Below are 24,568 nucleotides of genomic sequence, written 5' to 3'. Positions count from 1 at the left end.
TAGACTGTGACTTAACCCAAAAGGCTTGAGGGAGCAGATTTAGGCAGACTTCCTGATGGTAGGCTCTTTAAGCCAGAGCGATGCCGCTAAAATGAGCGCAGTTAAAGCCCCCGTTAGCAAAAGGGCTGTCTTTAACAGGAGATTTTGAAGGAAGAAACGATGTGTCACAGCATTTGAGATGTACCCAGCAGCCCCAGAGGAGCACAAACCACCCTGTTGGTTTGCAACAGGTCGGGAATGTGTGTATGAGTTCCATCATTAGAGATTAATTGGCGTTTGCATATCTTCTGTTTATAGAATTGTATCTGTAAGGCTGTAATTTAGAGTGATGCTCTTCATGTTTGTTTTTAGCATCCTCTGTACGCTAGGGCCTTGTGGAAGAGCAGCAGCTCAGAGCAGCGCAGTTTGGAAGCACATCGTGCACTCCTACGCTGAGCAATCAAGGTGACGACTTGGTCACATCCTGGAAATACGTTTGGGTTTTGTGTTTGGGGGTTTTTCTTTTCAATGGCTGCATAAACAGTTCCAAATGTTGCTTGAAGTTTTTGAACAGGCATCATGCTTCCTGTAGGAGCCATGGAAAAGTGGATCTTCACCTTGTTCCTATCCTTCCTGAAGATATGGTTAGCTTTGTGGGTGACCACAGACAAGAAAATCTGTGCAGAGGAGGCAGCATGTGGGGGGTGTGTGTGTGTGTGTGTGTGTGTTTAAGATATAAAAAAAGCCGACAGAACATCCCTGAACAGGAATGTATTTGAGAAGCTGCCCTTGGTAGCGGGGCTGTGAAGGTGAGGTAACAACTAGGAGGAAGCAAGTAACAAACAGAAAAGATGCTGAAACGTTCATTGAGTGTCTCCAAAGTTGCATTTGATCAGGTAGAAGGAAAGAGCTTTGTGTTTCAGGGGGTGGTGAGAGAGAGCTTTGACTTGTCAAAAGCCAGGGGCTGGGAAGCAGCTGTTTTTACATACCAAAGAAGATACTGTGGGGAGGGAGAAAGATGTCAGTAATCTAAGGTGATACCCACAAGGCAAGACTTGCATTAGGGACAATTGCTTGAAAGATGTAAACACAATTTGCATCCGTTAGGGTGTATGGAGGCTCCACATGGGTGCTCCCATTCAGGAGGTATCCCTGTAGCTCCAAGGATTCAGACTACAGCCATCAAAAGCCTCTTTTTTATCTTGACCCTTTGAATGTAAGCTCCTTTTTAGAGCATGGCTCAAAACCCTCTGTGGGCACACGGCATGGTCTGTGCTGTGTGGCCATTTGGGAGTACAGGGATCCAGGGCTTCTCCAGGCTTCCTGGTCTGAGGTCCAGCAGCCTCTCAGTACGCTGTTGCTCCTCAGCAGTAGCATGGGTGATAACTTGAACATAAACCATAAAATGTGACTTTCAGAACTGTTTTAGTATCAGTATGGACAAAACTGGAAACATCCAGCACAACTGAGCAGGGCATGGCATCTAAAACCTGCCTTGAGGGAGGGAATCCCACTGGTGCCGTGCACGTGGTCGTTGGTGAACAGCTTCCGTAGGATGGCACACACTGGTTTTGCAGGCACCGGTCTGAGGTGTCTGGTGCTGAACTGGGATGGAGAAGGGGGCTTGGACCTGGTTCTTGATTTATGCCATATTGGTGCAAATTTGTCTCAGGGAGCCTGATTTCACTTGAGTGCGTTCCCCCCCTTTACCAAACCTGGGGTGCTTTTCCTGCCGTCCACACTAAACTCCCTCCTATGGCCCAGATCTGTTGCCCCACAAGAGTACCATTAACTCCCCGTCGTGTCCCTGCTTCTCTGGGCTTGGCATGGCCTCGGTGCTGTGTGGCTTTGCTTTGGCAGGCAAGCCGGAGCAGACAGCTGGTCAAACAAATGTTTTCATGGTCTGTGTGTTGGGACTTCAAGCTGCGCTGGCTGGTGGGGCAGGGTTTTCTCCAGTGGAGCATGCTGCACAAACTTCGTTTTCCCTTCGGAAGGGTGGATTCTGCAGACATAACTAAAACCCTGTTCTGGTCTCCAGCAGGAGCTGGCTTTGTGCGATACTTGCTTGTGCAGGCCTGTTGTGCCACTCCTCAAGCACCTGATCTCAGCAAGAGAGGGTGGATCTGTACAAATACCACCCTAGGGCTAGTTGCAGGAAGGAATGGTGTAATAGAGAGCCCATTGTCATGGTGATCTGGTGGAAAACATCTAATTGGTATTACTTAGGTCATCGGGAGATCAGCGGAACAATTCGTATTCAGTCTGAGCGATGGAGGTTAAAGACTGCGCCTGGGATTCATTTAGGAGGTCACTACAGCAGAACAGTCCTTGCTTTAGTGTGGAAGGAGCACCGCTTAGGTAGCAAGACTCTTGTTTGGAGTTTGATAGCACTTCGAGAGCATTTGACTGACTGTTCTTATGGCTTGGCTCCAGGCAGGGGTAGTCCGAGGAAGTCCCAGGGAAGTTGCATTTGTTCTCTTGTCTCATCACGTCTGGGCTCAGACCCAGGGCCCCGTCTTTCAAAGCTGACAAATTCTGTTCTCATGCCTCCAGAGAAGTTTGATTTAGGACCCTTTCTGCTGCAAAGGCAGCACACACAAAGCACGTGTGCAGGTGAAATACACAGAACTGGAACTGCAGGCTTGAATGCTGTGAATGTCAGTAGCACTGCCCGATATTAACACATCAGTATGGATTAACTGAAGCGTGTAAGTTAATAGCCTGTAGTGTTTTGGGAGACATTGTTACATGTGAAAGAAGCATTTACATTTTCAGCCTAAATGCACCTTGTTGTGGAATATCTGGATATTAAACTACTGCCTGCTATGGGAAAAGCCACTGCCACTGATAATTCGTCTTTCTTAATGATCCTTCCCCCTTTCTCTCCTGTCCTCTGGCCACGGGAGATACATCAGCATAAAATGACCTCTTCTCCTTGGGCTTGTTCTTTGTGTCTGTAGGTGTGAAAGGGCAGCAGGAATCCTGCCGTAGTTCAGAATGTGACTGTGGGGTTTAGCACCTGGGAAGAGGCAGATGAGCTGCTGCTTCCCTGCGCCAACCTGTTGAAGCTTTCTTCTGGGGACTGGGGAAGTTGTGAACGATTCCTGGATGTAGCTGGATGTGCATCATGTGTTGTGATTTGCTTTGCAGCCTTCGAGCCCAATGGATCAGATGGGGAAGATGAGGCCTCAGCCGTATGGAGGAAACAACCCTTACACACAACAACAGGGACCTCAGGCTGGGCCACAGCAAGGACATGGCTATCCAGGACAGCCCTATGGACCGCAAACTCCCCAGAGATACCCCATGGGAATGCAAAGCAGGACGCAAAGTACAATGGGCAGCATCTCATATGCACAGCAGGTAGAGCACCCAAGCTTCGGTAGTCTCTGTTCACAGCAGGGGCAGGCAGAAGAGCAGCAGAGTACTGTGTCTTCTGAAGGGATCACGTCAACCAGGTTGGAATCGGTTGCTTTGGGAAAATGGCATTTCTTCAGGCTATGTGTTGCACCACACCTGGATCCAGGTGTGACTGATGTACAAGGACCTGTGGAATCCTTGCTTCCAGGAGAGGCAATGCCAGGGCACTGAAACAAGGGACAAATAAATAGCAAGAGGAGTAAGATACTCTTTCTGCTGTGTTCTGTTAAAGACATGGCTGTTCTTTACAGAAAAAATGACTTCAGGTCAGTTTTGGCTCATGACATGATCCAGGTGGCTCCTGCTGGACTGTGTGCAGGACTGCTGAAAAGGCTGCCTTTTTCTGGAGCAAGCAGTCTTTCCTTTCAATGTTACTAATGTTGAAGGGTGGTCAAATAAGGATCCCTAAAAAGTTGGTTATGGTGCCTTATTAAAATGCTGTTACTGCCAAGAATGATGTCACACATGAATGGCTTCTGCTGTTCTCTGGGAAGTATCTAGGTAGTGGCATTTCCAGTATGTTCCCAGTCAGCTGCTCTGCACAGGTCTCTGAATTTTTAGTTCTTGAGCATAATCTTAGTTTGTGTGTGTAAAACAACCTTCATAACTGGTATAACTCTCTTTTTTTGTCTGTAGATTCCTCCTTATGGACAGCAGGGCCCCAGTGCATATGGGCAGCAAAGCCAGACTCCGTATTACAACCAGCAAAGCCCTCATCCCCAACAGCAGCAGCCTCCATACTCTCAGCAGCCTCCATCCCAGACCCCTCACTCTCAGCCTTCTTATCAGCAGCAGCAACAGCCTCAGTCTCAACCTCCACAGCTTCAGACATCGCAGCCTGCGTATTCCCAGCAGCAGTCCCAGCCTCCCCATCAGCAGTCCCCAACTCCATATCCTCAGCAGCAGTCCTCAGCCCAGCAGCATCAACAGAGTCAGCCTCCCTACTCCCAGCAGCAGTCCCAGTCGCCCTACCAGCAGCAGCAACAAACTCAGCAGACAGCTTCCTCGGCTCTTTCTCAGCAGTCATCTTCATACCCTCAGTCACAGCCGCAGCAGCAGCAGTCTGCATACTCCCAGCAACGCTTCCCTCCTCCTCAGGTAGGACGTCCTCTGCTTTGGTTCCTTCTCTGAGTGGTTTTTAACTTGGGCAGATCCTTTCCTTTGTGCATTAAAAGTCGGTTGAACACCACATCAGCAGGCTGGCTGGAATGATGACAGTAATAGGTGTGCTGCTTTTTCTGTCGTGTCTAGATCTGTATCCCTCACAGAGGGATGTTACGGTGGTGATACTACAGTTTTGAAGACTAGTGTTGAGTAAATGCTGATCGGCCACCCGAGTCTGAAGGATTTCATAATGTAATAGTTTTCCCCTTGTGGCCTGTGGAAGTTCTCCAGGTGTTCTCCAGAGTTACTTGGTGTAGCACAAAAAGCAGCGCGACTCGTGGATCGTGAGGGAGCAGTTAGCTCTTACTTGTAAAACTTGGCTTTAGGGAGGAGACGTAAAGTGTCAAGCGTATGGAATTGCAGATCAAATCATGAAGCTGTTTCTTTATGTAAATTGTACTTTTCAGCAAGGCTTACTCTGGTAGTAGTTGTGTGAGAAGCTGGCAGGGACCTTTCAGCAAACATTGCAGTGAATCAAAGGTAGCTTTAGAGAAGTTGAAGATTGTCACTGATTTGCCTTGTTTGTGTAATGAAGCACTTGGAGCTATGGTAAGACGTTGGAAGATGAGGAAGCTAAGTGGGCAGCCACCCAGGACAGTCCCTGTTCTTCAGGATCTGTAATAAGGGAAAACCAGAGAGTTGGTGTTTTGTCATGTTCTAGGTGTCTGCTGCAGTGTTTGTCCTCCTGCAGAGCCCTGTGCCTGGTCGCTTGTACTCTTTGCTGTCTGATTTCCTGGTTTGGGCAAATGTCACCAAGGGTGCAGAACTCTTCCACAATGTGAGAATTTACCAGAGTGATTCTGGCAGAGGCTTTATTTTATTCCCCTTTGTGGGTTTTTGGTGTTTCTTGATGTTTCAGGAGTTATCTCAAGACTCATTTGGGTCCCAGGCATCGTCTGCTCCCTCAATGGCTTCCAGTAAAGGGCAAGAAGATATGAACTTGAATCTTCAGTCCAGACCTTCTAGCCTGCCGGTGAGTGGTGAGCTGATCTAGAAGCGACTGGGGCGAGGGCAATCAGGAGCACAGCAGGATAAATTAGCACTGGTAGTATTCCACATGGAAATGGGAATGATGGAGGCTGCCTGTGCTTTTTACTAAGTCATTAGCTTCTGGCTTCCCACTGGAGATTAAATGTAATTTACAAAAGTAATGGATTTGAGAGTGAAGTTTAACCCTGAATCCTCTGGTCTGCGTGTTCCAGCTAAAAGATTGTATTTTGGAGCTTTCTGTTTGCAGTGCCTGAAGTACCTGTTAGAGCAAACCCCGACCTTCAGGGGGAAAGTGTCTCACTTGTATGTTATGTTCTTTTTCCTTCAGCCCACTGTTGTGCTGGTGGCTAAGAGCCTGGTTCCCTTTCTGTGTCATTGGATTCTTACACTGTTGATTTAAGCTTCTTTGCTCCAATCTGACTGAACAGTTGGGGGGAAAAAGCAAGTTTATTAGTACCTGGAGTGAGGAGGATCAGTCACAGATAGCTCCTTCCTTCACAGATGGAAAATTATATCTTCTTTTGCATTCTGGATCTGCTTGCTGTATGTACAGTGAACTTGGGTATGAGATGGGTGCCTAGTGTTCCTGTAGCTTTTTGGACTAGATTTAACTTCGGGTCCAAACTTCATCAAGAAAACAGAGAAGGGTTAAAACTTTAGATCAGTTTCCACATGTTGGTCTCTGTCTCTGACTTGGAGGCAAAGTTTTGAGCTGCTGAGTTTCGATTTACCTGGTTGCTTTCCTTGGAAATAGTAGGAAGTGAGTGAGCCTTCATTTCTTGTTGTTTAGCCACTGGCTAAATCAGGTTTCTAAGCTGCAGCTGGGTCGGTGTGAGGAGAGTGAGCTGTGTGTATAGCGAAGTTATTTTTGCCCTCAGCAATGAGAACAGCTTTGTTGGGAGCCCCTTGAAATAAATCCTTTGGATTGTGGGTACAAATTGTCACCCAAAATACAAAGTGATTCTAGTTCTGACCACCTAATGGGAGTAGTTGTGGGTTGTTTCTTTTTTCTTTCTTTTCCCTTTTATTTTTTCCCATTTTCTTTTTATCCTTTTGGACCCTGATTACAAAGATTTAATTTGTTCTGAGGCCTGGGGGGAAAAAAATCCTTTTAAATAGCATGTTTCTTTCCACTCTGCCTCTCCACAAGTTCTTCCATGTGACCCATCTCCTGGCAAAGACTGTAGGAAAAGTGAAGCCACTGAAGTAATTGAAGAAATTGCTGTAGCTGGGAACGGTGGGAAGTCCTGTTCAGTGGCATTGTTGATGGGGCCTTCCTGAATCCTACCAATCAGCGCCCTCTGACTCAGATTATAGGAATTAGTTGCTCTGCTTAGCAGAAGTGGCTCCTTCTCGGCACCAAGTGGGAGTTTGTTTTATACCTTGTGGTTAAAATGTATGTGGCCCCTTTCAAATGTTCCTTTTTCCCAAGCAGTTGAAGAAAAGGTAGCCATCTCTGCTGTAAGCATGAAGGAATTGCATCCAGGTTTGAAGTATTAAATGTCCACCAGTTCCTCATCAGGGCCTTCAGAGATTTGCTGAAGGGTACAAAGAATGGGGTTAGCTCCTAGAATTGGCCAGCTCTAAAGCTTGCTTCTGTTTTGAACAGACTTTAATAGTCAGCTTGTTTCCCTGGCTGTATCACCAAATAATTTGCATTGAAGAAACGAAGCAGCCTTCAGCTTACCCAACCCCAGTGTGGTTTTGGGCCTTCTCTTTTTCAGTAGGCAAAAGTTAAACAAGGGAGCCCCCCTTGCAGAAACTCACCCTTGTTCTTGTATGTGCTTCCTAATGTGTCTCCTTGTTAGGATCTTGTAGGACAAGAGCAGCATTCCCTGTCTGTCAACTGGGAAACGCATCAGACAGTGATGCTGTGGACTGTTATAAAGGGAGGTCCTCCCAGGTGTATGGAAACCAATTCTTTTGTTTCAGTGATCAGTCTCTTGCATGAAGTTTGGCCTGGGGATGCTTAGAAAGAAAAGAGCTACCTGGAAGGGTGCAATCAATTTCTTTTTATCTTCCTTATACTGCTCAGTCTGTCTGGTTTAGAAAGCTTTATCCTGCTCAGGAGGATTCCTAGATCCCTGTTTTGCCATTATGGATGACTTAGGGAAGCATAGTTAGTTTGTGGGCTTTTAATTTTTTGTGGAGTTCGGAGCCCTTTCCCAAGCCTCACTGGGGGCTGTGGAATAGCTCACTGGGCATCTTGGAATGAGGGTAAATCCTGCCAGGCATCATCTCGAATTAAACAGGGATCAGCTCCAGCAGGAAAAGGAGGTTGCAGCTTTTTAGGCTTTTGTGTGCCCAGTGCCTTTACACATCAATATTGGACATCATCACTAATGTTGGAGTTGTAAGTTGTAAAGGGGGGAATATTTCTGTGACTCATCCTATCAGTGTTGCGGTATGTGGTCATCTCCTGGATGGCGACATTGTCACATTGTTCAATTCCTGTGGCCTTGTTAAGGTCCACCACATTGATTGTCTTCCAGATACCCTCCTGACAATGGTTTTTGTGTCACTAACCAGACTTTTTCCTGGTGGTGTCCCTGTATTCAGACCCCTGACATCAGAAGAGTGAAATTACTGATTTCTCTAATGCTTTGTCTGTAAGTAGCAGAATGTCTGGTGTTCTGTTTCTGCTTGGGTATATGCTGTCCTGGTTTAGGTGTTTCCTGATTTGTTATTCTCTTTCTGAAGATGATGCTTGCTGGTTTTGGGGGTGAATGCTCCTGCTAACTTGAACTCACTGATGCCTTTTGAAGAGGAATGCATCCACATGAGTGTCCTGTCTGTTACTCTTTTCCTGTAGCAGGCTAGGTGAAGAACTTCTCTGAAGAGTTTGCTGCTTCCCTAGGGAATCTCTGTCAGGATTGCAGCTCAAGTAAACTTAGCTTGCAACTGGGTATGGGAGAAATGTAGTCTTTTGTGTCTAGGTGTAACAGAGGAATAGTAATCCTTAGTATAAATCTGTTTCTCCCAGGAGATTCCCTGGTCCCTTCTTCTTAGCAGAGGATTCTCCCTGGCAAGTCATATCCAGCTTATTCAGTGTCTTTTACCTTTGGAGGCTTGGATTCTGAGTCTGTAGGAATCACATATTTCCAGCTACTAATTGCCTTCTGCTTAGACATGGAAGGTGCTGGTAGCAAGTACAGGGGGAGCAAATAGGATGCTGGGACATCCATTTGGGTTTGGATTGCAAATGAGTTCTTTTGCAAAGTTCTCTGGAGTTTTAGGCTCATTGTGAGGAATTTTGTGTCTTGTTATGGAATATGCAACAGATTGTTGTCTCGCCTCAAACTCTGTCTGATGGGCTGCCTTGAAGGAGTTGAATGCAAGTTTCTGATGGCTTTGAGGTGGAGGAGGAGTAGAGCATTCAGACAGTGGTTTTCACACCGGGCTGTTTATACCTTCCTAACCACAGAAGTTGGTATCTGTGGTGTTGGGACTTCCAGCTTGGCCCTAAAAGCCATTTATAGAGCAAAACCGATTTGATACCATTATGTATTGGTTTGTATTTGCTTTTCACTGGACCTTCTGGGATTTCTTCAGAGAAGCTTTCCTATCAGTGCAAACCAGAACATTTGTGAGAGGCATTGTTTCCAGCAGTGTTTCCATAGGAGAGGTTCTGCGTGGGGTAGGAAGTGTGGCCAAACCAGGAGGGACAGACAGTGGCAAGGTTTTGGAGCTCCCAACAGCAAAGCTGTGTTTGAGCTCCAGTTGAGTTGCAGTGAATACATCACGAAGCAAACTGGGGCAGGTTTCAGAGCTCCCACCCCGCAATGTCCTTGCTTCTTTTTGGTCAGTGTACTGCACAGCCAGAAGGAGAAACCCCTTCCCTATTGTGGGCAACTTCTTTTCAGCTTGGTGTGGAGTGGGAGTTGTTTTAAGCTCTGTATTTTGCATTATTGGAGACCCATTTTGTTTGTTCAGCTGCGTCTCACTTGGGTTCATCTCTGACTTTAGAGCTGAACAGTGGCAGAAAGGAATATAACCAACTGGAAACCAATTCCTGATCCTGTTCAACTCTGGAATGCACGTCCTGGTCTTCGGTCTTTGCAGTATGGATTTAGGAGAATCGGGTTTCGTGGGGAGGGGAGAGGGATGAGGCTGCAGAGTTGAGGCTGTTGCAGAAAGACCCTGCAGTGAATATCTCCCCAGCAATTGTGGGGGACTTTTTTGCCTTTCTTAAGTGGTTTGTGAATGTGGGTGCTGGATGTTGTCACAGAAGCACCATTTGGATGTTTTGTTCTTACCAAGTGGTTCATTTCAGCTTGTACTCTGGAGGTGCTTCAAGTGCAATAAAGTTGAGCTGTGTCAGCTGTGTCCCCTGACCTGGAAATGATCACTGCAACAGGCTGAAATGCAGCACAAAACTGTCTCAGAGCTGCTGTGGATGGGAAGGAAGGTGCAGCCCAAGAAGTGAACTCTTTGGGCTTAAAATGAATCATTTTGTCAATGTTTTGAGGGGAAAAGAACCTTTTCTAGATGGATCTGATGGTCACTTCAAGCTCTTTTTCCATACAGGACTTCCTGCTTCTGTTTGGTTTGTTATTTGGCCTTTTGAGCTTGTCTTATTGCTTGCCTTAAGAGAGGGATTAGTGGTGTGTGCATTTCAAAGCAGGATAGTTGCATGCTGTGGTGCTTGGGGATCACAGTTGGATGTGCAGATAAACACAGGAGGACCTGGAGGCTTGCCCGAGGAGCACAATACCTGAAACACTGGTACGAGAGAGCTCTGTGCATTTCAGTTTATGCTGATATGAAGGTTTCTGTCCCAAGTTATGATGATGCAGGGAGTTGAAACGTGTCCTTTTCCTGACCAAGGGTTGTTGGTGTGTGACTGTGGCACCGTTTCTGCAGGGGTTTTGAGGAGGTGATGCCTTTATGAAGAAACCTTTTTATTTTGCTAACAGTGGAGAGCATGGAGCGCTGCCTCCAGAGCTGCCCTCGTCTTCCAGCCACTCCAGGGACGTGTTTCACTCCTCTGACCTGCTTCTCAGTGTTGCCAAGCTATTTGTCCATGTGGCAATTCTCTCTCCTCCCACCCCTCTTCCTCCAGCCTGGAACTGAGCTAATCTGACCCCAGTGCTCAGGAGGAACCTCCCCGTCCCGGGCTGCATCACCCAGGCTCTGGGCTGCGTGGAACCCTCCACCTTCACAGCCAACAAACGTCCCTTTAGAGCTGCTGCTGCTTCACAGAGCTGCTGATGCAGCTTCGCAGGAGCCTGCGCTGGCAGTGGGTTGTGCTATGCTCGATGCCGGGCTCGTTTCCTGTTTCTATTCTGGTCGAGAGCAGCTCAGCTCTGCTTCCTGCCTGCACGCCTCGCACAGATTCCCCCCTAACCCCCAGCCTTTCGTTTTCTCAGGAGCGATTTCAGTTACGGACCCAAGTGAAAGAGGAGACGGCGAGCTCCGTGCGGAGGCAGGCGGCAGGGACAGCTCGCAGCTTGCTCAGGAGAGGATGGTGTCTTGGTCTGCTATACCCGGCCGGAGTGACTAGGCGGGTCAGTGTTTAAATAGGAAATTGCTGTAGGATGACCAGTTCTGGTCTTGGGTCCTGAACAATAGCTTGTGCTCTGTCGCAGGCATCCCCTTGTGCTGCTGCAGCCTCAGCATCCAGGGCTGCTCCTTGCACCGTGACTGCTGAGGTGTGCGCTGTGCAGGGTGACCCCTCCACAAGCTCCTCTTTGTTGTAGGGTAGGGAAATGAGTTTTTCACTTCCTTTTTGCTGCTGATTTGGTGTTATTGCAGACCCTTTAAAACGTGCGGAAGCCTCTTGTGAGTCTGATGTTGGACATACTCATCCTCATCCCTTTGCACCAGAACTTAACCCTACCAGAGGTCTTGCACCATGCAGGGGAGGGAGGGTCCCTGTTGGTGTGACCTTCCTCTGCTGCGTGGAGTGGTTGCAGGGGTGAATGAAGGTGTTCAACTCTGGCTGACAGCTCCGCATGCGTTTTAAACCCTGCCGCACATGAGCTTTCAGTTTACAGGAATCATTTTCCTGTTCATGTCCTTCTGGCATGCTGGATTGACTTGTCTTGGAGACAAGCACATCATAAGTGCCGTGGAGAAAACTGTTTCCACATGGGGCTCGAATGTGGGGCATGGCAAGGGCCAAGGGCTTGGTCTGCCCTGCTCCCTTCCTGCAGCCATGCTGCTCGGATGGGCTTGTACCCACCCCTCTTGGGGACAGGGTTTGCGCTGCGCTGTGATTTAAAATGAGGTCCTGGAACGTGGAGGAGGAGTTGTGTGTTTGGGTTTCAGTTTTGAGTTAGGTCTTACCCAGGGAAACAGAATCCTCTGTTTAAAGGAAAAAAGAAGAGAAAAAGAATTTCCTGAAGTGCCAAGGAGCGACATCTCTAGGAATGGAGTGCTCTGGCACCCTGACCCCAGGGTAGCACCGAGCATACGTCAGCGTCTGGCCTGGGCCAGGTTTCCATGGTTATGTTACCTCTTCCATGCACGCTCGCTGCTCTGAGTCAGGCCAAGAGCAGAATTTCCTTGACTCTTTCCAAATGTGTCTCCAGTCTCTCTGTCCCATCCAGGCCAGCAGTACCTGGGCTTGGGTCTGGTATTGCAGACAGGCATTGGGCTGGAAGTGGCTGTGCCCAAGGGCTCATGTAGCCCCTTGTGTCACTCCGTTGCTGCTTCCCCAGAGTAACAGTGAACTTTGGGACTTTGAGCTGTCTCTTGAACAGCTTCTTCTAGCGAGAGGACAAGCTGGATGCATGAGGCTTGCAAATACCTGATACCTTAGAAATCTCCTCTCCTAAAATCTTCCTTCCTTCTGCTTTTTTAGCAATTGATCCTGACATTTGTAATTGTTCCGAATAACAAAAGCTGAGTGGTCTCAAAATGCAAAATATCCTCCTGAAGAGGAGCCTTTTTAATATTTGAATTATTTCAGACTCCTGCCTTTGCTGCATTTCTTTGCCCACCCTAACTCGTGTGGTTGGCATGGTGGCATAATCACATGCTGAGATGACTAAATGCTGTGGAGTCTAAATTGAACACATCGGAGACTGGAAAGCGCCTTCCAGAGGAAGCACTGCTGGAGAATTGGAATATCCTTATGGCTGGCAATAGGAGGGTAGCTTCCTGCCTCTGACGTGACTTAGCGTTTTAGATGAGCTGGGGTTTGTCTTCACACTGAAGGAGAGTACTTAAAAACCTCTGCAAGACAAACTAAAGCTCTTTAAATAAAAGGGTTGGAGTTTGTCATGTGAGACCCACACTGGTTTCTCAGCCTTTTTCATAGATAGGATCGACTTGTAGGTCTCACTCCCCCTGCACCCCCAACACCCTCAGTGTTGCTGAGAGCATCTGCTGCTGCTCATTGTGCTTGGGGCCCTCTGTGCTTCTTTCCATGCTTATGAGGGTGCTGAGGCGCTGGCACAGGGTGCCCAGAGAAGCTGTGGCTGCCCCATCCCTGGCAGTGTTCAAGGCCAGGCTGGAGCAAGCTGCTCTAGTGGGAGGTGTCCCTGCCCGTGGCAGGGGGTTGGAACTGGATGAGCTTTAGGGTCCCTTCAACCCAAACCAGGCTGGGATTCTTTCCTGCAGCTTGTTCTAGGGTCGTTGTTAAATGTTGAAGCTGGAGGTTTTATCCTTTGTGTGGCAAAGTTGCTGTGGCAACTTCTGTGTTAGCTGAAGTGACACTGCTCTGTCAATCAAAACTTGAGCATTTGCCACTGCTGCTTGGAACAGTTCATGGTGCATCAGTGTCTACATAGACCTGGCAGTGCTTTTTAGAGGCTGAGCACTTTTCAAAGGGTTAAATTGGAAACACTTCTGGAGAGTTTTGCTGCTGCATTTCCCAGGGTAAGGGCTCAGCACTGGAATGGGAATGCTGGCCTTCCACAGGGGAAGTTTTCCCTTCAGCGACATCTTGTTTTGCGCATGAATCACGTTGCTCCTTCTCTACTTTGTGCTGCAAGCTCAGCTTTTGAAGCTCTCCTCTCCAAAGACCGAGAATAAAGCTGTTGTTAGTGTGCTGGGTGTTTGGAGGGGGAGGAAAGCCCCTTTGACATGTGTGTGTCCCTCCTTCCATGTAATGCTGTTTGGAGGGGGAAGCAAAGGAGGGGGGCACAGGGCAGGAGCAGTAGATGTGATTAAAGCTCCTGCTGAGTAGATCTGTGGGAGTGGAGTATCGACCTCTGCGAAATCAATGGCTGCTGCGGTAGCAGCGCCGGCTGTTCCACAAGGGCTCCCGTTGCAGGAATGTAGTAAAGCCTGCAGCACTCCCCGTGGCTGACGTCCTCCCCTCCTGATTTTGTCCCTGCTTTCTGCCAAACAGCCGGGCTCACCTGGATTTCCTGAGCTGGGTTAGAGCAGCAGCTGGTTTTGTGCAGTGAGAGTACAATTTCTGGTGTGCCTCTGAGCCCCTCCTCCTGACAGCCTCCTTGCTGAATGCTCTTTTCCCTGCAGTGCAGCTACAGCCAGCGGCTTCCACCAGTTCATCTAAAGCCAGCCAGGAAGAATGAGCTTTTCAGCTTCTTTTTTAGCAAGGAAACTGAACGAATCTCTCCTGCGTGTTCTAGTCCCCATCTTAGGTTTGTAATTGTCAGCACTGATGCCTGAGAGCAGCTTAAGCCTCTGCTAAGGGAAGGGGATATGGGCTCTAGCTAGCAGAAGCTGAAGCCTTGGTCGTGTTGCCTTCCTGGTGTTTGTTTGAGTGGGCAGGTGGTTTCTTCCTTGAAGTAGTAAAAGTCTGAACATTTACTACCTTTACCTAAGGACTGCTTGGGTGAGAAGTGGCATTCAATAGGCCTTAAAGGTCCAGTTGCTTGCTTAGTTTTGTAACCAGGATCTTTGGTTCCAGCCGAGTTTGCCACAGAACCTGACAACTGTCTACAGTTTGTGGTTGCTTCCATGTGATCCTTGCAAAGAGCAGAGGTTGAGCTTCCAGGGATGTATCTGAGGGGCCAAACCCAGTGATTTCATTGCATAATTAAATCCCTTTGTTCCTTCTGGTTGCTGATGAGGTCCCATTTTGAAGGGTGATAGAAGAGAAGAGGCAAGGCCGTGAGTTTAAAAGCTTTCCTGAAACGTGGAAGTGTACTGTGCAGCCCACGCTGGCTTGGCAGTGGTCTTTCTTTTGGGTATTCCCTGATTCTTATGCCTGGAGAAAGTCATCTTTCCCTGTTAAACTAAAAAAAAAACACTTCTCAGTGCCTCAGACCTATATGGCAGTGGAGGAGAGCTGTATGTGACCAAGGGGGACACCAGCTTGTATTGCTAGGCTTTGGTTATGTTGGATTAGTCTTCAGTCATCTGAAGTAGCTGGAGCACGTGGATGAGCACGCTTCCCACGCGTGTGTGAACACAAAATCCTTAACAGGTAAAATGGCAGCTTCAAAAGGTGTAAGTTTGGTTTCTGCCTCACTCTTCCCAAAGTCTAACTTGGAACGGGATGTTAACAAACAGCATCTTCCACTTCGCTCTCAATTCCAGCAATGTTCTTCTAGAAGCAGTGAGAGGTTTTATTGGAGAGACATCTTGCACGATTCCTTCTTCATCCCCTTTGTCTGTTGTCCAGCCCATCTGCACACCAAGAATGATGATCATCTAGAAGGTGCTTTTGGTGCTGTAAAGATGGACTTCTTATCTTCTCCACAATCACTGATGGTAGAACAGCAGAGCGAGGCGAGTGGTGGGCATCCCTTTAACAGGTTGTGTGGTTTTGGGGTAGGACAGGACTTGGAGATGTGCTTTGCCTTTGGAATAGTTTGCTTTCATGGTGATGGTAAATGGTTGCAGTCCCACCCAGGGGGTTCAGTGAGCCGAGAGCTGGTGCTTGGTGGGTTTTCCTCTTGGTGGTTGATGTGTGTTGATGGATTTTGTCAGGGTTCTAGAGCATGGCAGCTGACACAGAGCTGGTGGTGGTGGAGGGCTTGCAGGAGTGTGGGCCTTTTCCAGCGTGCCTCCATTCTCTTTGGTTTGTCAGCAAGAAAACCTTTGGAGACAGCAGATTATAACTGCCTCTAGATGCAGTGGAAATCCAGTTAATGCTCTTCAACTGAACTTGTGTTCCCCAGCTCCAGCTTCTGGTTTCTGCTGGGGCAGCAATGTGGATGGGGCGTGCAGTGGGTAGGAAGAATGGCTGCAGAGCCCCCTCCAGACCCTTCCATCGCATCTGTGGAAATCTCAGGTCAGCTTTGCAAGGTGTTTCCTGTGAGTTTGGTGTGACTGGAGCATGGTGGGGTCCCCAGGCTGCTTTGTGTTGTGAGATAGTGTGCTTTGTGAAGCACAGGATGCAAGATTGAGTTGTCTGCAGGGCAGAAGGAGGAGTCTATCCATCTTCCTGAAATAGCAGGGAGATCCTGGCTTGCCAGTCAGCTGTGTAATTCTTGTGATAGAGAGGGATGAAGTATTTTGGGTGTGGAAATAAAGGGGAAAGACAGGACAAGCTTGTGATTTTTAAGTGTTGATGGTTCTTGAATGAGTGGAAAGGAACTGCAGGGAAAAAGAATTTGTAAGAGAAAGTGGGGATTTCAATTAGTCAGAAGTAATGAAGAGGCTTTTTCCCTTTCAGAAAGAATTGGGGAATAAAATTAGTCATTGTTCTCTTGCCTTACAAGCATCTTTATGGAAGCAACTGGCCTTAGAGAATTTACAAGCTCCACCACATGCTCGTCTCCAGATCATAATTTCCTTGAGCACTATCTAGTGATCTGATAGTGCCTACAACCATCCCAGCCTGTCTGCACTCCTTCCCTCTTCCCCCACACTTTCCATATGCGCTCAGGGTGGGCATGGGCAGGGGAGCAGTAGAGGAAGGCTGCAGTCCCCAGTGAGGAGATCAGTTTGCTTTCTGGTCAGTCTTCCGGCTCTTCCACATCAGTGGGATGGGCCAGAGCAGAGCCTTCAATCTCTTCTCCTCTGGGGTTTTGTTACCTTGATCTTAAGTATTTCTTGTTGTTTCATCTCTGTGTTTGTTTAACAAATGAGCTTGTATCAGATAGTGAAATGGTGGTTCCTCTTTTCATAGAAGCCTTGCTGTTTCCAGCACACACTAACCAGCTCCCTGGTGTTGGTCATGCCAGGACTTGCAACCTTTTCCCTGAGATAGATGAACTCCCTTGCCCCCTCCTCCGGGTACCAGATTGTGTGATTTCAGGCATGGTTTTGTTGTGGTGTGAAAAGAAGGTGTTAGCTGCTGAGTCCTTGTTTGTCAGCAGTACTGACAAACCCATGCTGGCATCAGTGAGGGTTGGGCAACCAATCGCAGCTGGAACAGTTATCGTTCCAGGGTCCCCGTGGGCTTCCGCTATCAGGTCACATCCCAAAATAACACTGGGCAGTATTTCAAGTGAAGAAACTCAGGCTTTGGGGCTGCAGCCAGCCTGGAGTGTGAGATTCTGTGTGAAATAGTTGGAATCCCTCCAGCGTTTTTGATCTGCATGGCAGATGAGCAATAAAACGCATAAAAAACACATTGGAAACACGTGAGGAAATTCTCCAGACCCTGACGTTTCCTTCGAGTTGGCAGAGTTACTGCTGTGGAGCTTCACCTCCTGGCTCGGCTCGATTGGCTGCGCTCGTGGGAGGAGGGAAGAGGAGAAGCCCTTCTCCTGGTGCTGCTGCAGCTTCCCAGGTCTCCTCCTGATGCGCTGTGGGAGGCAAATAAAACCTCGCTGGCCCTCTCCTCTTGGGCTTGATCCAGACCCCCCTGACAGCAGCATGCCTCTGTTATTTCAGTGAGCTTTGGAGGGGTTTTTAAAGGCTTCTCTGCTGCAGCTCTCCCTTAAAACAGCCTGGGGAATGATTTCTTTCCCCCTTAGTTTGTGGTGCACTTGAGTAAATGGGATATCAGCTGAAGGGTGTCCTTTAGGTGCAGTTGAAAACCCCACCACAGCTCTCTGCTTTGATGGTTGGCATCCCGAGAGGTGGGAAACTGCTCCTTCCTGATGAGCCTCTCAGGCTTGGGCATTCTGGTCCCTGCTCCTCAGCTTCCCCTTGCACAAGTGTCTCTTCTGAGAAAGCTGGTCTTGCTGAATCACACACTCATCAGATGCTGCTGTGCTGGCAGTGGGAAATCCCTTTATTGCTGGGATTCCTGAAGCTCGTACATCTTTACAGGTGGAAGTTGCTTTAGGAGTGAGCTGATTTTTATGGCCCTGTTCCAGTTCAGGTCCTAACATCCAAGAAAGGTTGATGTGTAATTCCCTGGGAACTTACTTAAACCGATGGTTTGAGAGTCTGACCCATAGCCTTGTAGCTACAGGTCTGCTTTTCCTCTATGGGAGGTCTGTGGTGGTATGCCAGCAATGCAGGGGGGCCCTCGCTCCCATGTCTACAGCAACCCTGTATTAACCTGCTTGATTAAAACTGAATGGTTTTAAATGACTTGCAGTACTTGGGTTAAGCTTTGATGCAAGGTTGAAGACATCAATGTGGAAGGTTGTTATCTAGTTACTTAGGGGTTAAATTTCAAGCAGTTTTTAACATTGCTTCATTTTATGTCTTGCAGATACAACTTGGCAATGCCAGGCAGGAAAGTATCCTCTTGGTCTGCCCAGTTCCTGTAGGAATATTGCTCACAGCTGTGTAGCAGGAATGACCTCCTCAGATCCTGGAGGCAAACCTTTTGCCTTTAGGAGATGCTTGTCACTTACATTCCTGATAGAGGGGAAGTTCCACATTGCACCTTGCACACTTGCTCTGGGTCTGTCCCCTCACACCAGTAGTTTGTCTCAGGTGTACATTTCTAATGTGGTTTTTCTTGCAAGCCTAAAAGTCTCTCATCTAAGAACCTACAGCCTCTGCCCCTCTGGTGTGAAGGTTTAACTGCTCTGAAATGCTGTATCCATGTAAGCTCATGGTGGTAGGGATTTTAAAGTTGCTGCAAAGAGGTTTGGCCTCCAGCTTCATTTTGGTGGTGATGAAAACAGTGTTTGCATGCATTTGGTGGTTCAGACTGAAAGTACCTCAATGTGTTGTCCTGGTTTGGCCTGGGATAGGGTTAGTTTTCTTCATAGTAACTATTGAAGGGAATTCCATCCAAGGTTAGGTTGGACTCAGTTAGCTTCTGGACATTTTGGTCCCTTCATTGACTTAGATGGGGATCTAAATGTGTGTCTTATACCAGTGGCTGAAGTTAGATGCTGAGTCTCAGGGAGAGGAGTAGTTTTGCCTTGATTGTGTTGGTTGATGCTTTTTAATGGAAGATATTGGCAATGCTCTCTCATCAGCTCCCACTTCAGATGGTTTCTGCAGTTGGAATGTGGGGTTTGTCAGAGTTGTCCATGGGAAAAATCTTAAGTAGCTGCATAAAGGAGCAATGCTGTTGATGTTACAGTAGGAAGGCAGTGAAGATTGCAAGAGATCTTCATCACTATTTTTAGGCTTTTTCTGCAGTTTTTTTTGGCTTTCATTGGAAATAAAACAAAGCTTTTCTTTCCTCAGGAAGATAATACTTCAGCAGTAAGCAAATAGACCTCTGAGACTTGAGCAGGAAGGGATCTCTCAAAGAGAAGCAGTAATGGAAGGGTAGGAAGGACATGCTATGCACTAAGCATCCCACCAAGTGACTGGTGTTTTCTGCTCAAATGTGCCATTTGCCAGCATTTGGTTGAAGCATTTTGATCAAATTCCACTGTTCAAATAGGCAAGACTGCCCTGTGCAGCAGGCAGCTGAATGTGGTGCAGCTGAAGCCCAGCTCTCCCCTTTGTCCTGAATGTCACTGTCTGCCCAACAAGTGTGATGAGGTTGTTGCATATCTCCCCAGTGGTTCTTTATTCTTCTGTAGCTTCAGTTTTCCACTTGCTAGGATGTGGTAATGTGCTGTTCTGCAGCTTAGCTGATGGGATGTGCTGTCAGAGCCTCTTCACACATCACCTGGCAGACTGGCGCTATGGAGCGATAGGTCTCTTGCTTCTCAAGGCTGAGAAGTTTGCAATATCTTGTGTCTGAGGTCCTTTCACACTGCACAGGGTTGGGAACATGTTACCCAAACCAGACCTCATCCAGTCAGCATAAATGAGACCAGGATGTCCAGGTTATGTATCAGTTGGCTCAGCCTTTCTACATGGTGTTTTAGAGGAGGTTGGCTCTGTTCAGGCTGGTCAGCTGAGTTCTGGGCTGAGGGAGTTGAGCTGAAATGCCCTGAGGGCTCAGTCCTGAAGGCTTCTGATGCAGGGCTGATTGCTCTGCAAAGGGTGGGTGAAGTCCTGGTAAGCTTTGGTCTTCACTTGCTGTGATCCTTTGAATCCCTGGCAGGGATTTTCTCTCATCACTGGAATAGTTGTAATTGCCAGCTTTTTGTTCAGATGCGCCACCACTTACTCTGTCTTGGACTGTTACTCCTTTACTCCAGGCCAAGCTGGATGCACCGTATTATCAAACAGCTTGTCCAACTGTGTGTCTTGGATCTGCACCTCACCTTCTTGGATGTATCCCCATTTTCCACACTAGCCAGCTGACTTCTGGTGCCATCCCTTTGCAGTCGCTACTGTGGCAACTGAAGTTTCGACTTCCTTAGGCTTTCTGTGCATGTCTTCTCCAGGGTGGATACGTGCAGTAGGAAGGGTGTTTTCTAGCCTTGCCTTCAAGAAAAGCTGAACTTTAACAGGCTGATATCATAACTGCTAATTTCTGCTATCTCCGAAGAAAGGGAAGTGGGAACCCTGAAGAGTATTTTATGGTTTCCTTTTAAATCTCTGTTTAGTTTGGTTTTATCCATCTCCAGTGAGTAGTTTCCCAGCTCATATGAGGTTTATGAATTAATTATGGCAAGGCAGGAGTTTTCTGTCGTTCAGAGGCTGAGCACATGGACTGTTCCCTGCATTTGCAGTTTTACCTGGATTGCTGATGCCATTCTTTCATTTCTCACCTCTAAACTGAACTAAAAGAAGCAAGAAGGAGAATTAGCAAGTCGTTTAGCCCATCAGCGAGCACTCAGCACACCAGCAAGGGAACTCTTGGATTCAGAGATAGGCAGCAGGATAAGTCACATTTGGCAGTTACCTCAGTCTGCAGCAGCCTTCCTTACTGACAATAACACGAACAGAGTTCATTGATTTCTATTTGTAGTATGCCTAAGGGAGAAATACACTCTTTCTTAGTGGTAGGTGAGAGAACAGTCCCATGTCTCTTTATTTTTGCCTGATGTGTTTCTCTGTGTATTGCAGGACCTGTCTGGTTCAATAGATGATCTACCCATGGGTACAGAAGGAGCCCTGAGTCCTGGAGTAAGCACATCAGGGATTTCCAGCAGTCAAGGAGAGCAGAGTAACCCAGCTCAGTCTCCTTTCTCTCCACATACCTCTCCTCACCTGCCAGGCATCAGAGGACCCTCCCCATCCCCAGTTGGCTCTCCAGCTAGTGTTGCTCAGTCCCGCTCTGGTCCACTTTCACCTGCTGCAGTACCAGGTAATGCTGCTTGGCATGTGTTGATCTTCTGGTGGGGCTGCCTCGTGCAGCTGGAGAGTGAATTGAAGTGGTCAGTGGGGAGGAATTGGCCCGTGTCAGTACTGTGTGGTTATTGAGGTCCTGTGAGCTCATTTGCTTGCTTTAAATGTCTCTAACTTTGAAAGGATATAATAAAGCGGGTGGGATGGCTGGTAAACCAGCAGTGTCGTTTTGCTGGGTTAATGTGCCTGGTCTTGCTCTGCTTTTCCTTCACTGTGGCCAACACAAGCCTTCTCCTGAAGTTGGTTGTAGTTCTGGTGTTTGCTCTTGCATCCTGGGGTTTGTGGTGTGCAGGGTTTGTGATTAACCACTCTCCTTTTTGTGGTGTAGGCAATCAGATGCCACCCCGACCGCCCAGTGGCCAGTCGGACAGTATCATGCATCCTTCCATGAACCAGTCAAGCATAGCGCAAGACCGAGGTGTGTGACACGAGTTAAAAGATCTAATTGTAATCAAAGTAGATGTGTAACTAACAATTACCTGGCCTGATGGCATGGATTCTGTGGTGAGGTAGCATTTAAAAGATGCCCTGGGTTTATAAGCTGCAAGTGTTTAAGCATTTTGCTGTAAATTCAGCTGTTGCTGGTGGTTGGCCTCTTAATGTTGCCTCCGAGCTCATACTTTGGCTTGTGAGATGTTTTTACTGGCTCTTCACACTCTTTTCTGTGGATGTTGCATGTTCAGTGTCCATGATCTTAAGCTTCAAAATGAGGGGTGCTCACAAAAACATTGTATGCCTTTTGCCCTAAGAGAATAGGGTTAGTGTGGGGGGAAATGCATGTAAAATTCCACCTCGTGTGGCTGAAGGTATGTAGTTGTCACCTGGAGAAAACAAGCAGACAAAACCCAACAGCACGCCCTTAGGATTTGCAGTCCCCCTGTCTGCTCCTGTGACACTAAGGGTTTTTTTCTGGTTAAAACAGGAAATTGGATGTGTTATCTTCACGGATAACACTGGCTCCCTAATAGCAACCACTGCAAAATGTGTCCAGGCTGTTGCTGAAAGGATTTTGTTAGTGGGTCTCTTGTTACTTCAGAACATGTGTGTCCAGTGGCACCCCTGGATACTTTACACTAATGATTGTCTCCTCCCCTCACTGCTGACCAGGTTACATGCAGAGGAATCCTCAGATGCCCCAGTACAGCTCACCCCAGCCCGGCTCAGCCTTATCTCCCCGTCAGTCCTCTGGAGGACAGATGCATGCTGGAATGGGGCCATACCAGCAGAACTCCATGGGAAGCTATGGACCCCAGGGTGGGCAGTACGGACCTCAAGGTGAGGCACTGTCAGCTCCTCAAGGTGGGAACTGAGCTCAGCAATCTCTATTGTAACATCTTGTCGTTAAGAAGCTGTTTTTATTTGTCCCCCCTTAATGTGTGGGTCATACAAACCAGTGTGCTCCTTATGAAATGGAAGGAACCGTGCTTTGTTCGTACTGAGGCTGATGAAACATGTTGCTAGTTGTACTTCTAAATGTAGGCTCCTTCCTCCTCATTTAAAAAGATGTAGGCCCTGCAGCCAGTGTAACACAGAAGGAAGAGCCAGTTTTCTTTGGAGAGGAAGAAGACTGAGTGTTGTATGTTTTGGAAAGGGTTAAGTGAGGTTTTTTGACATCCTGTCCTGGGCTGTTTGGCTCACATGGCTCGGTTGAGGTTTGGGAGAGTTTCAGGCAGCTTTTGAATCGATGTTGTTCCTTGGCTATGTCAAAACACATTTTATGTGGCTTATATCCAAGTACTTTGACTTCTTGTTGAGGTGTTAACACTCCCCCTCATTTCTGTTAGTGATCTTTAAATATTTGCTGATAGAAGATTTTTATGGTGATTCATTAACTGGTTGAATGATGTTGTCTTCCCCTCTTTTTTTTTATATCTCCTTAGGAGGTTATCCCAGGCAGCCAAACTACAATGCTATGTCCAATGCCAACTACCCCAGTCCAGGAATGGGAGCAAGCATGAACCCCATGGGAGCAGGGAGCCAGATGCATGGGCAGACTGGTGTGCCACCGTACAGTGGGCTTCCTCCAGGGAGGATGAGCCATGCCACCATGGGGAACAGACCTTACGGACCCAACATGGCCAATATGCCACCTCAGGTGGGGACAGGGATGTGCCCCCCACCAGGAGGCATGAATCGCAAAGCACAAGAAGCGGCTGCTGCCGCCATGCACGCTGCTGCCAACTCCATCCAGAACAGGTAGGGAATGACATTCCCCCTGGTCACTGTTAAAAGTCCCTTTCCCTACAGCAGGTCCTGGTTTCAAAGCTGTAGATGGAATAACCCAAACCCTCAAAGGTTTGCCCTTCTTGGAGACTTCTTCATTAATGTTCAGTGCTAAGAAAGGGAAGAGCTTAAAGCTTGGACAAGCAGAGTGTTGGAGTGCATCATTAATGACATTTTCAGGGGATTTTTACTATTCATAGGTGAAATCTAACTCAGAGATCCCTTCAGTTGTTTTTGCTTTCTGGTCATCTTTGTTAGATGGGTGACTTAAAATAAACTGCTTGTATGGTAGAGCCTATAAATCTAGCAGCCAGCCATGCAGCTCCATTTGTCCAGTGTAATGAACTCCTTCCTTTTACAGCTTTGATGAGCAGCTGGGGAAAAGGGGGCTGGAATTCAGCAGTGAACTTTGCAACTGTTTTCTGTGGGGTTTTTTGTTTCGTTATGTTTTAATTGCACATTTCAGAGGCGGTGTGCGTGGCTTATCAGAATGCCACCAGAGCCATGACCTTGCTTATAAATTGGGTTCCCCCAGTAAAGCTGCTGGGTGTATTTGTTATCTGACTGGGCACTGTCCTCTTTATCCTGACTTTAAGGGCTGCTTCTGCAGCCTACTGTCTGATGTTATCCATGACTGCCAAGAGGTCAAGTTCCCAAATGCCAATAAAGGCATCAAAGTCTGTCCCTTCGAGTAGTGAGTTTGAGTGACAGTTGTGTATGAGGCTTTCTGATAAATCTGAAATGATGTAGATTGTATGGGTGGCACAAAGGAAAGAAAGAAAAATCATTAAATGTGGCTGGAGCACTACACTGTTGATCTATACACATCATGTATTCTCAGTTAAATGCACAGGGCTGCAGGATTTGCAGCCTGTTCTTCCCTGGAAAGGCAACTTAACAATGAAATGAAGTTCAGTTTGGGGATGTTATAGAACAAGAGTCAGGGTGAGAATGGTCAGAACTGAAGTGCCTCTTTTAGAACAGTCTGCATCCTCTTTTGAGAATGAGACTTAGGCTCTAGGGTTGCTAAGCTCTAAAAGAGCACCTGATCTTTGGTCTCTTGCTGGAAGAGTGAGCTGGAGAAGGTCACTTCCACTTCTTTTGTAGGTTTCTTTTAGGAAAGCTGCTTCCTTAGGAGACAAGATCTTAATGCTTAGTACTGGGAGTAAGCATCTGTTTCTTCCTTGCCTTCTCCAGGCCTCCTGGTTATCCCAACATGAATCAAGGGGGAATGATGGGCACTGGACCTCCTTATGGACAGGGAATTAACAGTATGGCTGGCATGATAAACCCCCAGGGCCCCCCCTATCCGATGGCGGGGAACATGGCCAACAACTCTGCAGGTAAGCCAATGCTGACCATTAAGGCACTTCAT

At 47.6% G+C, this 24,568-nt stretch overlaps 1 protein-coding gene across 7 annotated transcripts in view; it reads left to right on the top strand.

The window, feature by feature from the left end:
* The window catches only part of ARID1A (AT-rich interaction domain 1A), a 60,152-nt gene that overhangs the window by 21,177 nt on the left and 14,407 nt on the right, over nucleotides 1-24,568 (top strand). For 5 of the 7 annotated variants that reach the window (XM_062611454.1, XM_062611449.1, XM_062611448.1 and 2 more), the window contains 9 exons: nucleotides 3,130-3,342; nucleotides 4,036-4,497; nucleotides 5,423-5,536; nucleotides 10,923-11,060; nucleotides 20,689-20,929; nucleotides 21,299-21,388; nucleotides 22,078-22,245; nucleotides 22,851-23,166; nucleotides 24,391-24,536. In XM_062611454.1, coding sequence (XP_062467438.1) covers nucleotides 3,130-3,342; nucleotides 4,036-4,497; nucleotides 5,423-5,536; nucleotides 10,923-11,060; nucleotides 20,689-20,929; nucleotides 21,299-21,388; nucleotides 22,078-22,245; nucleotides 22,851-23,166; nucleotides 24,391-24,536 — 1,888 coding nt within the window. The remainder of the gene's footprint in view (nucleotides 1-3,129; nucleotides 3,343-4,035; nucleotides 4,498-5,422; nucleotides 5,537-10,922; nucleotides 11,061-20,688; nucleotides 20,930-21,298; nucleotides 21,389-22,077; nucleotides 22,246-22,850; nucleotides 23,167-24,390; nucleotides 24,537-24,568) is intronic. The other 2 variants (XM_062611450.1, XM_062611451.1) reach the window with 2 other exon arrangements.

Source organism: Pezoporus occidentalis, unplaced genomic scaffold (genome assembly GCF_034315485.1).
Source record: "Pezoporus occidentalis ecotype Australia unplaced genomic scaffold, CSIRO_AGI_Poc_V1 ctg153, whole genome shotgun sequence".
Taxonomy (NCBI): Eukaryota; Metazoa; Chordata; class Aves; order Psittaciformes; family Psittacidae; genus Pezoporus; species Pezoporus occidentalis.
Note: the sequence above shows the minus strand (reverse complement) of the source record. Positions and strands in the feature narration are given on the sequence as shown.